The 13,074-nt window shown below is 41.8% G+C and overlaps 1 protein-coding gene and 1 long non-coding RNA gene across 5 annotated transcripts in view; one reads left to right on the plus strand and one right to left on the minus strand.

The window, feature by feature from the left end:
* Positions 1–8,121, plus strand: part of st3gal2.1.S (ST3 beta-galactoside alpha-2,3-sialyltransferase 2, gene 1 S homeolog) — a 39,446-nt gene extending 31,325 nt beyond the window's left edge. For all 4 annotated transcript variants that reach the window (XM_018260643.2, XM_018260644.2, XM_041561267.1 and 1 more), the window contains 4 exons: positions 1,524–1,703; positions 1,886–1,931; positions 5,855–5,974; positions 6,562–8,121. In XM_018260643.2, coding sequence (XP_018116132.1) covers positions 1,524–1,703; positions 1,886–1,931; positions 5,855–5,974; positions 6,562–6,735 — 520 coding nt within the window. In that variant the 3' untranslated portion in view covers positions 6,736–8,121. The remainder of the gene's footprint in view (positions 1–1,523; positions 1,704–1,885; positions 1,932–5,854; positions 5,975–6,561) is intronic.
* On the minus strand, positions 1,023–3,627 carry LOC121393291. Its single transcript, XR_005960951.1, has 2 exons — positions 3,328–3,627; positions 1,023–1,976 (listed from the first exon to the last, which is right to left on the minus strand). It is a non-coding gene; the product is annotated as an uncharacterized LOC121393291 (long non-coding RNA).
* Positions 8,122–13,074: the final 4,953 nt, after the last annotated feature.

Consider the following 13,074-nt stretch of genomic DNA (forward strand, 5'->3'; position numbering starts at 1 on the left):
ATTTGTGTTGCCCCACTGACAGGCAAAGAACCAGACTGTGCAGAGCTACTCTGCTTAAATATTGGTTCGAAAATGCAATTCAGCACCGAAATCTGCTCAGTGGAGGTCCACGGAAAACACTGTCCAAGGAAAGCAGATGATCCACTCCATGTCCCCCTGCCCTTAGACACAAATGACTCTTGATTGACCGCAAAGCCACATTACATTATTGGCTAGACCGTAAGTTGGATTTTAGCAATGTATTCTGATTTCTGTTTCCAGTTCTTTGCCTGGCAGCTTATGCCCCCTGCTGCTGACAAAATATATTTCCTAGTTATTACAATTACTTAATAAATTATTATTGTAATAATGTAAAGAGGTCCTAAGATTGTAATCAAGGCACTTTATATGTTCTCCTGGGTTTGCATGGGTTTCCTCCCACATGCCAAAAAATATATTGGCAGGTTAATGATCTGTAAAGCAATGCAGATCATGTTGCTTAAAATAAGGAATACTAATACAAATCTCGGTAGGGAAGTGCAAATTGGATACTATGGTGCAGTACCCTTAAAGTGATATTGACACATTCCTATAAAAATAGGAACATGTCAGTATCGGTGAAAATAAGCTGCATGTGAAATATAAGCAGCTAAAAGCTCCCCAAAGCCGTCTCCAGCCCGGTGAACTTTAGTAATGGCGACCCTCCAACACCATTAAATCATCAGCTGCTTATATTTCTCTAGGAGCTTCTTTTCACTGATACCGACATGGTCCTATTTTTTTTAGGAACGTGTCAGTATCACTTTAATTATGGATAATAAAGTGGCAAGTGCAACACACTGTGCAGTGTTACTTTTGTGAGACTTGTTAAAAAAGTGCCATGTGCTGAAGACCCTTCAGGTGAGTTAGACCAAGGATGATGAATCTGCAACCCTATGGTAAAATGGCCTACTAACCAAACTTTCAAAGTAAGTAGACATCAAGCAAGCTCATGCTGAGTTCAAGGTGTCCTCAAGTGTTCACACAATATTCATGAAAAGAAAAAATATATAATAGTGCAGACATATTTATTTAAAATTAATGTCCCCTAACAACTGGGTATACTCACAAAATAACAATTAAAACGGGTCAACTGCTACTGCTCCTAATCCTTGACGCATTTCATGTGGACAGCCACACTTCTTCAGAAGGAATATTTGCATCCTCACTCACTCTAACCTTAGAAATAATTTACTTATGGTGAACTATTTGTGGCAGGTTCACTTCATTAGCTGTGTTTGCTCTTTTAAAAAATGTTTTTCAGTGCAGAACTTTGCTAGAGCAGCACTATTAACTGTGCTGCGTTTTGGGGGAAAAATGTATTCTCTTGACTATATCCCTTTAAATACAGTTAAACTTAACATTTGATTTATTATGTCATGTATTCTGTTGATTTGTGCAACCCTGACTTAGATCTTAGCTACTCTATTGTCATGCTCCGTCATGCTAACTGCCATTATACAAGTTCTACCAGGTTAATGTTTGTAATTTGTGTCTTTACGAAGGATAAACCAGGCCCCCACAGTGGGGTTTGAGATGGATGTGGGATCCCGAACTACTCATCACTTCATGTACCCTGAAAGTGCCAAAAACCTGCCAGCCAATGTCAGCTTTGTGCTTGTACCCTTTAAATCACTAGATTTGCTATGGATCACAAGTGCTCTGTCTACTGGACAAATCCGTTTGTAAGTACCACAGTGTAAAACAAGGTGTTTGCATAACCTCATACAAGCAACGTGTGTTAGGAGAATTGAAGGCCTAACTATTTTTTTTTTAAAAAAAAGAAAAAAGGTTATTTCAACAGGGACTTTTGTTGACAATTGCTTATGGCTTAAAACAATCCAGTGTTTTTGCTTTCTTCTTTCAGTACATACGCACCCGTGAAGACCTTCCTGCGTGTTGACAAGGAGAAGGTGAGCTTTAACATTTGGTGACCGCATCTTGCTTGGATACTAGTTCTAAGTAATGAATAAAGCATGTTAGCTGCTTATTTGTAGAATATTGCTACAAAATACATATTCAATAGGACTCTATCCATTTTATTTATGAAAACCGTTGTTGTCATGCTCAGATAATTTTAGCAAAGGGTCTGCCATGTCTGTTTTTTAACTGGTTTAATATTAAGCATCGTTGTGTCTTACGTACGAACACTTTGCGTAGTGATTGAAATAGCTTTTTGTATTGAAATCAGGGTCGTGGCTCTCTATTTGTTGAACTGCTTGTCCCAGCATACCACCGACCAAGTAAGGACAGCAGACGTTATAATTAATTCCCTTAAATTAGGAGCCTGGCTTCCTTGCTTTTGTATCTAACCCAGAACGAAGGCCAAGCTTGCAGGATCCTGTAATATTTTATAAACTGATATTTCACTGTCCTATCAGGAAGAGCAGGCCTAACCTGGTAAACTGAGCAATGCATTCTGGGTAACTGAACATTGCCTTATTGCATAGCCAGAGCCACTCCCCCATCAATACTGGCATTTTGTAAAAACATTGGTGCAAAATAGCAGCACCCATAGCACTAGAAATAATTTGATATTGAATGGAAATTTTAAACAAATAAGGAAAATATCTGAACAACCTTCTTTGTCACAGATCATGTTTTGCATTCCTTTTTCAAAATAAAATAAAAAAACCTCCCCACATTTGACCAGATTCAAGTCAAACATATTCTCACTGAATTGATTCTAGCCCTTTGTTGGTTAAAATATGTATAGAGAAATGTATACAAACATTGCACAAAGTTGTAGACATGTTTCACAGGAACAACATATATATTGTACAATTTAACACTTTGGTCCAATGAATGGAAAAGGAAGCTCTACAACACACCTGTTGGGGGAGGGGCACGTCAAAAGAATCAAAACTTTATTTTTAACTGAGGACATTCAAACATAAAAGTTGAGTGGTTTCCCATTAAAAATGTCAGCGTAGACAAGGGGGTTATGTAATAAAAGGTATTTTGCTCCCCTTGCTGAAGGTGTGGGGTATGTGCATCCGGGCCCACCTTGTACAGCGATAAGCTCTTTCAACACATCTAAACATAGCATATACAGGTTATATATATGTAAAGTATGTAATAAAAGGCCCTAAGTTTGCCCAGGAGCAGTAACCCATAGCAACCAACCAGGAGGAAGCATTTACTGGTATCCTGTTTGAAAGCAAATACCTTATTGGTTGCTATGTGTTACTGCTCCTGGGAAAACTTAGTGCCTTTTATTACATATGGGGGAAAGTGTAGTGAATTTGTTATGAAGAGATAAACATAATGTTTAGAACATGAACCTGCTCTCAGTTATAGACGACTCACCTGGTTCATTCCAGCATTGGCAAAGAGCAGAGTTGGGTCAATCCAAGGGGACTGTGGCAGAAGAATGGACATAAGCCCATTATCTTTGAAGAAGTCTATAAACTTCTGGCGGATTTCTGAAGCAGTCATGGAGGTCTTCATAATGAGAGCTGACAGAAAAATGAGGGAATTTTTCAAGCAACTGAGCTCAATTGAGTGATTGAACATTATATTGCTCCTGCACACGTTTGATAATTGCCCAGTACCTCATATGCAGCCTACCCCTAGTCCGGCAAGAGTTACCTCAGTGAAAAGTGGGGGCGCTCTCTGAAGTCAAAGGGGCAAATTCACTAAGATGCGAAGTTGCGCCAGGCGCAACTTCGCCGCACTTCGCCAGGCGTAGTTTCGCCAGGGCTCCGCAAATTCACTAAAATCCGAAGTTGCGCACAGGGGTAGCGTAAGGTTGCGAAGTTGCGCTAGTGTTGATTCGCTATATAAAGCGAAGTTACACTAGCGAAGGCTAATTTGCATACGGCGCGAAATTCAAATTTCAATGGAGGAACACGTATCTGCACTACAAATGCCTAGAAAACCTTCAAATCAGCAAATAAAATTTTTATTTTGCCCTACACATGTGCCCACTGTCTAGGTAAGTTGCCATGAGTCAGGAAATGTAGGGGGGAGGAAGGGGAGCCCCCAAAATTTTTCGATCTTTTTCAGCCTATCAGCCATCATGTAGAAAACACGCCAGCGTTTTTTTGGGACTTAGAAAAAAAATTGACTTTTTTTTAAACAATCCCTATCTACTCTATTGCGCTTCGCCAGGTCTGAGGTGGCGAAGGAAGTCTAGCGTAAAAGGTAGCGTTCAGTACACTGCGCAAGTAAGTGAATTTGCGTAGTTTCGCCGCTAACGAAACTTCGCCTGGCGTAAGGTTGCGAAGTAACACTAGCGAAACTACGCCAGCGTTCGTTAGTGAATTTGCGCAGTAGCGAAAATGCCAAACGCTAGCGAATTAACGCTAGCGTTCGGCGCTTCGCGGCTTAGTGAATTTGCCCCAAAGTATTTTGCGCTTGCGCGTCCTCGGTTACGCACAGTTGCGCACTCACTGGGGCCACTCACTTGCCAAAGACTATATGTGTCGCTATTATAATGTGTCTCAAACATTCCCACCCAGAAAAGCACAGTAAAACCCTATTACCCCCAGCCATTATATGAATCACTTCTCTCTATCCACTGAAATAACTCTGGCTTTTTTAGGCTCGTATTAAACCCAACAAATTTCACCCACTGCCAAAGCAGCACCGGCGCACAACTATTACTAAGCAATGACGGGCCTTGAAGCATTTCTATTGGTCAATTGGGTTGAAGCCTAATTTTCTATTAATAGCGCCGTCTGTCACCTAGAGATGGGGTTCTTTGCTGATGCGACTGTGGGCAAAGCAGTGCCGGGCCAGTTCTGTCAGTTGCCCCAGGCAACCCAGCTGGCCGTTAGCAACTTCGGTCTCCACCACAGCTGCAACGGCGCGCAACCTAGGACTTACGTGCGTAATCGTGCGCAATCGAGGGCGCGCGTGCGTAACCGTGCGCAATCGAGGACGCGCGTGCGTAACCGTGCGCAACCGAGGACGCGCTTGCGTAACCGTGCGCATTCGATGACGCGCGTGCGCAACGGCGCGCAGCCGAGGGCGCGCGTGCGTGGTCTTGCGCAAAGCACTTCGACTTTACAGAGCCCACTTTTCAATATGGTTAAACTTGCCGGACTAGGGGTAGGCTGCATATAAGGGAAGTGCCTGGCACCCCTAGTCACGTGCCTCTTGTGCCTACCCCTAGTTCTGGCCCTGGGGCACAGGGTGGGCAGGTCACATGATCAGTTTGTGCCTGGCACGCTGTAGTAAGTTTGGCACTAGTAGCTTTCTATATCCCAGCCGGGCGCTTCTCTGATGCCGTGTGGTATCTAGTTTGCTGGAGAAAGGCTTATTGGGCCCAGTGACTGCGAGTTTTATTTACTTCACAAATAAGCATGTTCATGTTGCAGAGTAGTTTTAAATGAACCTTGTTATTGGCAGGTTGCAGTCTGGGTCTCCCTTGCCACATAAAGGTGCTGCTGTCTCTTTATACAAGACTCTTGTGAAAGTCATAGGGAATAGAGAGTGGAATTCACCTATTGCCCACTGGGTGTCGGTGTTGTGGTGCATTTTCCTACGTGTGTAGGAGGTTGCTGTACTCACATGAGGCAGAACACGTTGCGGTACAGTGTATAGCGCTATGCCGGGAGACAGCCGCCGTATCCGTGGCCCTGAAGAGTCCCAGTCACCTTTGCTCTATGTACCCAATGAAGAAGGGAGGAAGGCCGCAGGGAGAAGTGGTCGTGGTCCGTCGGAGCCCCTTGCAATGTTGGTAAGGGCGGTCTCCTGAGCCAAGCTAAAGGATCTGCGTACCTGGAGGCCGGCACCTGGTGTGTGGTTCACGGGCCGTGTGGGATGGGCAGAGATTTGGGGAACTCTATAAATCTTGTTTGTGGCTGACATATTACTTCTGTTTCTGCAGGTTCAGATATATAATCCAGCTTTCTTCAAATACATCCATGATCGCTGGACGGAACATCATGGGCGATATCCTTCTACTGGCATGTTGGTCCTTTTCTTTGCTCTCCATGTCTGTGATGAGGTAAGTAGAGCTTAGCTTTTAGATTGAACCTGAGATTTATTGTAGTTCAAACTGGGGAAACCAGTAGTATTTCTAGCAGTTTCAACTTTCATATCTGGAGTATAACATGGTTTAAAAAAAAAAATGTTACTGCAATAGTAGCAGAGGTTGCAAGATGCAATCATTTGAATTGAATAACTGGGACAATAATTAAAAAAGAAAAAGACAAATCAATTCCAAGATTATTTAAATAGATTTCATGAATTTAAAGATCTTCGTTGAATTACAGTAACAATCCTTGAACATACAGTGGAACCCAAATGCCATATCTAAGGCTAAAGTTACACACAGTGGTAATGTTTGTTTTCTGTGGGTGTGTGAGAACGTGCAATATGTTATCCCTGATAGGAAAGGAGTCGGGATTTTACTTTGTAAAACTAAGAAATAGTCCTTTTAATGCTTTTTGTGAAATCCTGATTTCTTGCAGAATAAAATAAGCTTTATATTTCCTATAATAATATGAATAATGATATAAATATTAGCTGTTGTAGCAAGAAAGTGCTGTACACAAAAGTAACTCCTGATTATTTTTTTTGTTTCCTTTTTAGGTGAATGTTTTTGGCTTCGGAGCAGACAGTCATGGGAACTGGCACCACTACTGGGAAAACAATCGATACGCAGGAGAATTTCGCAAAACTGGGGTGCATGATGCAGATTTTGAGGCCCACATTATTGACACTCTTGCTAGAGAGGGCAAAATCAAGGTTTATCGCAGCACATGAGTTTCTGCTGCCTTAAATTTGTCCCATTTTTGTAAACTAACAAGGGGGTGGAGAAGCTCCTCAAACTCATAATCAAGATTCCATGCCCTGATGGACACACTGAGCTTTGGTGACCTGGTGGGTTAGTCGTGGACAACAAGGTCTCATTATGTACTTTAAACATTGTAGAAAATTATTGTATTGTTGCTGCCAAATTTTTCAAGATGTAGCTTTAGGGATGAAATCAACTTGAATCACGAGATTCTATGATGTAAGGTGGCACATTGGGCTGCTCTTATTTAATTTGTTGCCTCCCCTAATGTATTAGCACTTTGTGCATAAATCTCATAGTATTACAATTTACGGCCTTACCAAATCATATGCTTTTGCCTTAGAGTGCTGCTCTATCTGGGTCATTCAGGCTTTTAAGCCGCGATCCTGTTTACCAAAAAAAAAAAAAAAATCAAATATCTTTCTCAGTAAGTTTGTTATAAAATTCACAGTAATGTGTTTATTATTCGAACATCCAAAAAATAATCCAAATCATCAATGAAACAAATGTAAAATTTGTAGCAAACCCTGAAATTCTGGACTAAATTGATCACACTTTCACACCTATATCATTTCCAATACAATGGATGGATAAACCTCTCTAAGGTTTTATTGAAATGCAGACATGAATTTGCTCTGGTTCAGTAACTCATAGAACCAGTCGGCTTTTCCCTATTGCTGGTATCCTGCATTTAGTAACCCAAGAACAAGTAACGGACGGCTGCTATAGGTTGTGAGAATAGTGCAAGATATGCTGCTTTACTTAATAACTCCACCCTAAAACCTGTAATCTGTACCCTCATATTGTGCATGTTTCAAGATGTCTACCAGCATAATACCCATGTCCTTTGTTTACAAATAGCAACAATGCTCATCCATAAGGTTTTGTTGCAAAGCCATGCCAATAAGGTCGCACAGACAAAGTAATAGTTTCTGCTGTTCTGCACAAACGTGGTCAAATTGCAGACCAGAATAGATAAAGTATGAAATAGTTTGGGTGACAATTACTCTGGATATGCCAGTAAAAAAAAAGGGAAATCATTTAGAACTTACAAACATTTCAAGTTTCTCGGTCATGTAGTTCATTTAGTGTAAAACTTCAACTAGAAATGTTCATACTATTTTGTCTTCAATGAAAATACAATGCAATCCATACTATATGCTCATGTTACTGTTGGTGCAGGGTGTAGGCTTGACAATGGAAGCTGATAGAATACGTGACCACTTCTTGCCATGGAACCATAACCAAGATGGATGCTTGGGAAACATACTGTGCAGTACTGTCTTATACTGACGTTGAAAACAATTAGGGACTATTTACAACTATGGTAACTGTCCAGTAAAGAAATACCTGTAATAAAATTACCTTGTGTAATCTTGATTATTCTAGGGCGCGCGGCGCGCCTCTTAAAGGTACAGGCGCGCTGGCGTGATTGCGTCAGCGCCTATTGACGCTCGTTTTGGCGCCAATTTTGAATGTATTTAAAGCCCATTCTGACCCCCAGCCATTGCCCGTGATAGAACTTGTTTCTAGTGGTTTCCTGAGCCTTGTGCATCTGTTCTGAATCTCGTCTGTCTGATTATCCGTGTTTGACCTTGCCTGTATCCTGACTATTCTGAAATCTGTATCCTGACCCTTGCCTGCCTACGACAACTCTTCCTGCTTAACCCCTTGATTGACAACCCGGTTTGACCCTGCTTGTCTGACGATTCTCTTGCCTGCTCCATTTGTACCGTGACCTTCGGCCCAAAAGACTCTGCTAACTGCCGTGCCCCTTCGCCAGCCAGAACATCTTGCCTTGACCCCTCGTTAAATCCAGGTGGCACCCAAGTAAGCTGAGGGCTCCTCCCGAAGCCCAACAGTGGTAACACTACTGGTGAAGCCGAGCCGAGACCAGGGTGCTTGGCATTTGTTCTGGTATCGGGTGCCGGTCGTGACGATACCTCTCTCTCGATTTATCAGTCTTTCTTCCAGAATCCAAATCATTAATCCCCTTTTGCAATTTGCTTCTGGAATTAATGACTTGGAAGGATGTTCAAGCTCTGTACTGATAACCTAGGACAGCAGCATGATTCAATACAGCACGACTCTCTTGAACAATGCTAGCAGAGGATTTTTCAATGTAGCAAAGAATACAATGCAAGTATAAATAGACTGAACTTAACTGAAAATTGCCACTTGGTTCCCTTCTGAATTGTTCTTATAGCACATAAGCAGCCAGGTGGCCTAATTGGTCGTAGCTATATTGCACCACCCAAATAAGCCTGGTTGTTGTGCTTTTCTGTCTTACCCAGGTATATCTAATGATGACAATCTGACAACAAGCTCACAGATGAAAAGCTGTGAGGGGTTTCCCAGTGCCTGGTAACTGAATGTAACTGTATCTCTTTGGCTGCTAGAGTCATTATCAGGAGATTTGCTGCATAACAATCCTGCAGTTGTAAATATTTGTGTTCATATTTGCTCCACTGTTTGTATCTGTATTTTTCCTAAGTAAGGGGACATTTCCTCTTTAAATTAAGTATGTATGTTATAGATCGTTCTTTTGGCAACATTTTAGTTGGTCTTTGTGGTATCTGACGTGTTCCTATTCTGATTCTTTCCAAATTGCAGTTTAAAATGAATGTCTGGTTGTCAGGGTCACCAATCTCAGCAACCAAAAAAAAACTTGCTCTGTAAGGCTACTAGATTCTGACTTTCAAACCACTGCATGGTTGCAAGGATACCTGGGACACTAGCAACCAGATAGCTGTTAAGATTCCAGCTGGACATCTGCAACTCAAAGCATTTCATAATAGATAAAAAACTGAATACTTTTTGTGCGATATCATTGCCTGCATCGTACTAAAAGTTTAGTATATGGGAATTTGGACAAAAGACAAAATCACACTGTATTTTTCTTTGTTCTTTAATGAGGAAATGATGGCAAGCATTGTGCCCTATTCTTTGTATGCTTAAATTCTTGCACCATATCCAAATTTCCCACTGCCCTTTGCTGCACTCTGCTTCTTTATTGACTCCCGCCACCTTTTTTTGGCGGGTTTATCAGTATTATTTTCTGTGCACTTTTTTATGACTTGTAATTTTTTTGCTATGGCAGAAGGAGGAAGTACTGTTTGAAGTAATAAACAGCTTACTTGTTTTACTGTGTGTCTGTTTCATAGCTTTAAAGAGTGAAAAAGAAAGATCATATTAAAGGCATAGACACAGGGCCCTACTACAGACCCCCGTCCCCTACTGTGACGCACTGTGTGGTGCCCCTCAGTGCACATGGCGCCCCCTCTGTGCATGCACACTCGGCGCGCATGCGCACAGTTTTTTTTTTTTTTTAAAAAAAACAAGTATCGGGGGAGGGGGTCTGGCCCGGCGGGGGCCCATGAGGGTTGGGTCTTATATCACATATGTCATTGGGTAAGAAGAAAAAACTTCCAAATTATGAATGCCAGGGGTAGGTTAGAGTCCTGCAGCGGGTTACCCGCAAAAACCTGTGGTACCCTGCAGGTAGCGTGTACGGGTCGAGTACGGGTTCCAAAAAATGGACCCGTGCAGGACTCTAGCCAGCGGTGCACTGATGTCCAATGTGCTTAGGCATAGGCAGCAGAAGATGGTTATGGCGGGGGGGGGCCCAAGAAGAAGAAAACAGGCGGGGCGCCGCAGCAAAATTTTGACCATGCCCCCCTTTTGGCCACTCCTTTGGACTCCACCCACTTCCCCATGTGCTTCCACTGAATTATCAGGAAAATCAAACCATAGCATTGGGGGACAAAACTTGCTTAACGTCTTGCACTGCAGGAAGGGGGTGTTAACATCACATGTACAATTTTAACTGAGAGTTATGAATGCTGCATTACAAGCACATTATAGGGAAAAGGGGGAAAAGGATTCTGTAACCTAAAGTACATTACATGCAGAGACTGTGAGGTAATCAAAAGACATACAAAGAAGCAGTAGATACTGATCTCCCAAGAACATAATATAGAGAAGGTACCACAAGCACCATAAAGAACATTAAGTATATATCATAGTAAGAAGCAGTGGGCACTGACACACCAAATACATCCATAGAGAGCAATGGACAATGACACCATGAGCAGTAAGATATAGAGAATACTGGCAGGCCAAGCACAATGTACAATAAAGCTAAGTGGGTACAAGAATACATTATATAGTCAGTATAATAATCGGTAAACACAGGCATTCCCAGCCGATTATAAGTTCTAGCACCTCCCCAGGAGCTGTAGACCTGGAGCACTGTGTAACCTGTAGTAGGGAAAACCATGCAGTGACTGCATTAGTAATGTGAAAAATTCAAATATCTCTCACAACATGGATATATTTCCTGCTAGTTAGAAAGCAATGTTATATTATAATGGGGCAGTTGTACAAATTCTCCAATCCCACTGCATCGGCATAATACTTATATATAAACATAGTAATTTAGGTTGAAAAAAGACACGTCTAGCCTTTTGGCCTAAGTAAAACCTGTCTAACTTCTAGCTGATACAAAGGAAGGAGAACAACCCCTTCTAAAGCTTCTCCAAATTTGCTTCAAAAAATTTCTTCCTGACTCCAAGATGCAATTGGACCATTTTCTGGATTAACTTTGTACTAAGATCTTTAACCCTGAATTTTTTGTATACCCCCTGCCCAGAAAGCAGGATGGCACAGTAGATTTCCATGTATAAATACCCCTAGAAATCATAGTGGAATGGCAACTTCATTCATAAATACCCCAGAATTCATAGCAGAATGGCAATTCCATGTATAAATACCCCCAGAACTTATATCAAGATGGCACAGTGGCAATTCCAAGTATAAATATCCCCAGAACTTATATCAAGATGGCACAGGCAGAATTCCATGTATAAATGCCCCAGAACTCATGGCGGGATGGCACTATGGCAATTCCATGTATAAAACCCACAGATTTCATAATAGGATAGCATAAATACCAACAAAATTCATAGTAGGATGGCACAGGCGCAATTCCATGTATAAATATCCCCAGATTTCATAATAGGATGGCACAGGTGCAATTCCATGTATAAATACCCCCACAATTGATATTAGGATGGCACAGGCACAAGTAAAAAAAATATTTTATAAAAGAGAAACTGGGTGTGATATTATACCATTAAGTATGATTTTATATAGAATTGCAATTTTTTTTTTTTTACTACTTTTTAGCACTAGACGTCAGCATAAACACTTTAACTGATGCATTATAAAAGAAGAAGTAAATATCTCTATACAGCACCTAATGGAGCAGCATACTTAGTGCAACTGCTCCCCCATAGTTACGCCGCCAGCCTGTCTTCTCTTCCGGGCTCTGCAGCAGGCGGGGCAGTTGCGCAATCTCAGTTTGGCTGCGGGAAAGGGGATGAGCGGGCCCGGGTGAAACTTCTCCACCATAGTTACGCTATACCAATGTCTCCTCTTACGGGGCTCACAGAGAATACATTTGTGAGAATATATTTGTAAAAAAAAATTGTGGAAAGAAAAACCTTTTCAAACTGGAGGAGGAAAATTCTGCCCCCCCCCGGTTCTGATGCCTATGTAATGCTTAGGTATATGGCAGGTAAAGGTCCCTAAAATATACCATGTGCATACTAATTTCATGGCTTTCACTTTAGATACACACTGCCTGGGTAAATATGTCTACTCCAAACTATAAAAGCTTTCCTACAATTTTTATGAAATCTCCAAAAATTGCCTTAACACTTCCATTTTACTGCATCTTTCCTCTGATAACTATTTATGTACCAAGACAAGACATGATAAAAATGAATGCCAGGGATCTGCTGAACAACTTAGTGACCAATGTTAATAAGTTTAAGGAAGTATATGGCGTGTAGCAGCTCCAAAATGGAAACAATGCATTCATGTTTAAGAAGGGGTAGAAGTTATGGGTGCGGGTATAGACGTGGGTCGGCGGTCTGCGGGTCGGGGGTCTTCTCAATAGGGATTTTTTCTCATCACGCCTTCTTCCGATGATGTCACTTCCTGATTCTTGATGGTCAACGGGTCCGGGTTGCGTATAAGGTACTTGCGGGTCGGGTAGAGGCTCTAATCTGGTAAGAATGCGGGTTGCGGGTACGGGTTCCGGAAAATGGACCCGCGCAGGACTCTAACTAATGTTGCTTCATTCTGCCATGAGCCAGCTGAAAGATAGGAAAGTTATTTGCCAGCATGTTGTGTTTTCTAGTTGTTTTGGAGCAGTGATGTACAACTGGCAGTATACTCTTCCCTCTTCAGAGTTGCTGTGGCTTATAAAGACAGATAAAGTGCTGTTTTGTGACTGCACACAT

This window comes from Xenopus laevis, chromosome 4S (assembly GCF_017654675.1).
Source record: "Xenopus laevis strain J_2021 chromosome 4S, Xenopus_laevis_v10.1, whole genome shotgun sequence".
Lineage (NCBI taxonomy): Eukaryota > Metazoa > Chordata > Amphibia > Anura > Pipidae > Xenopus > Xenopus laevis.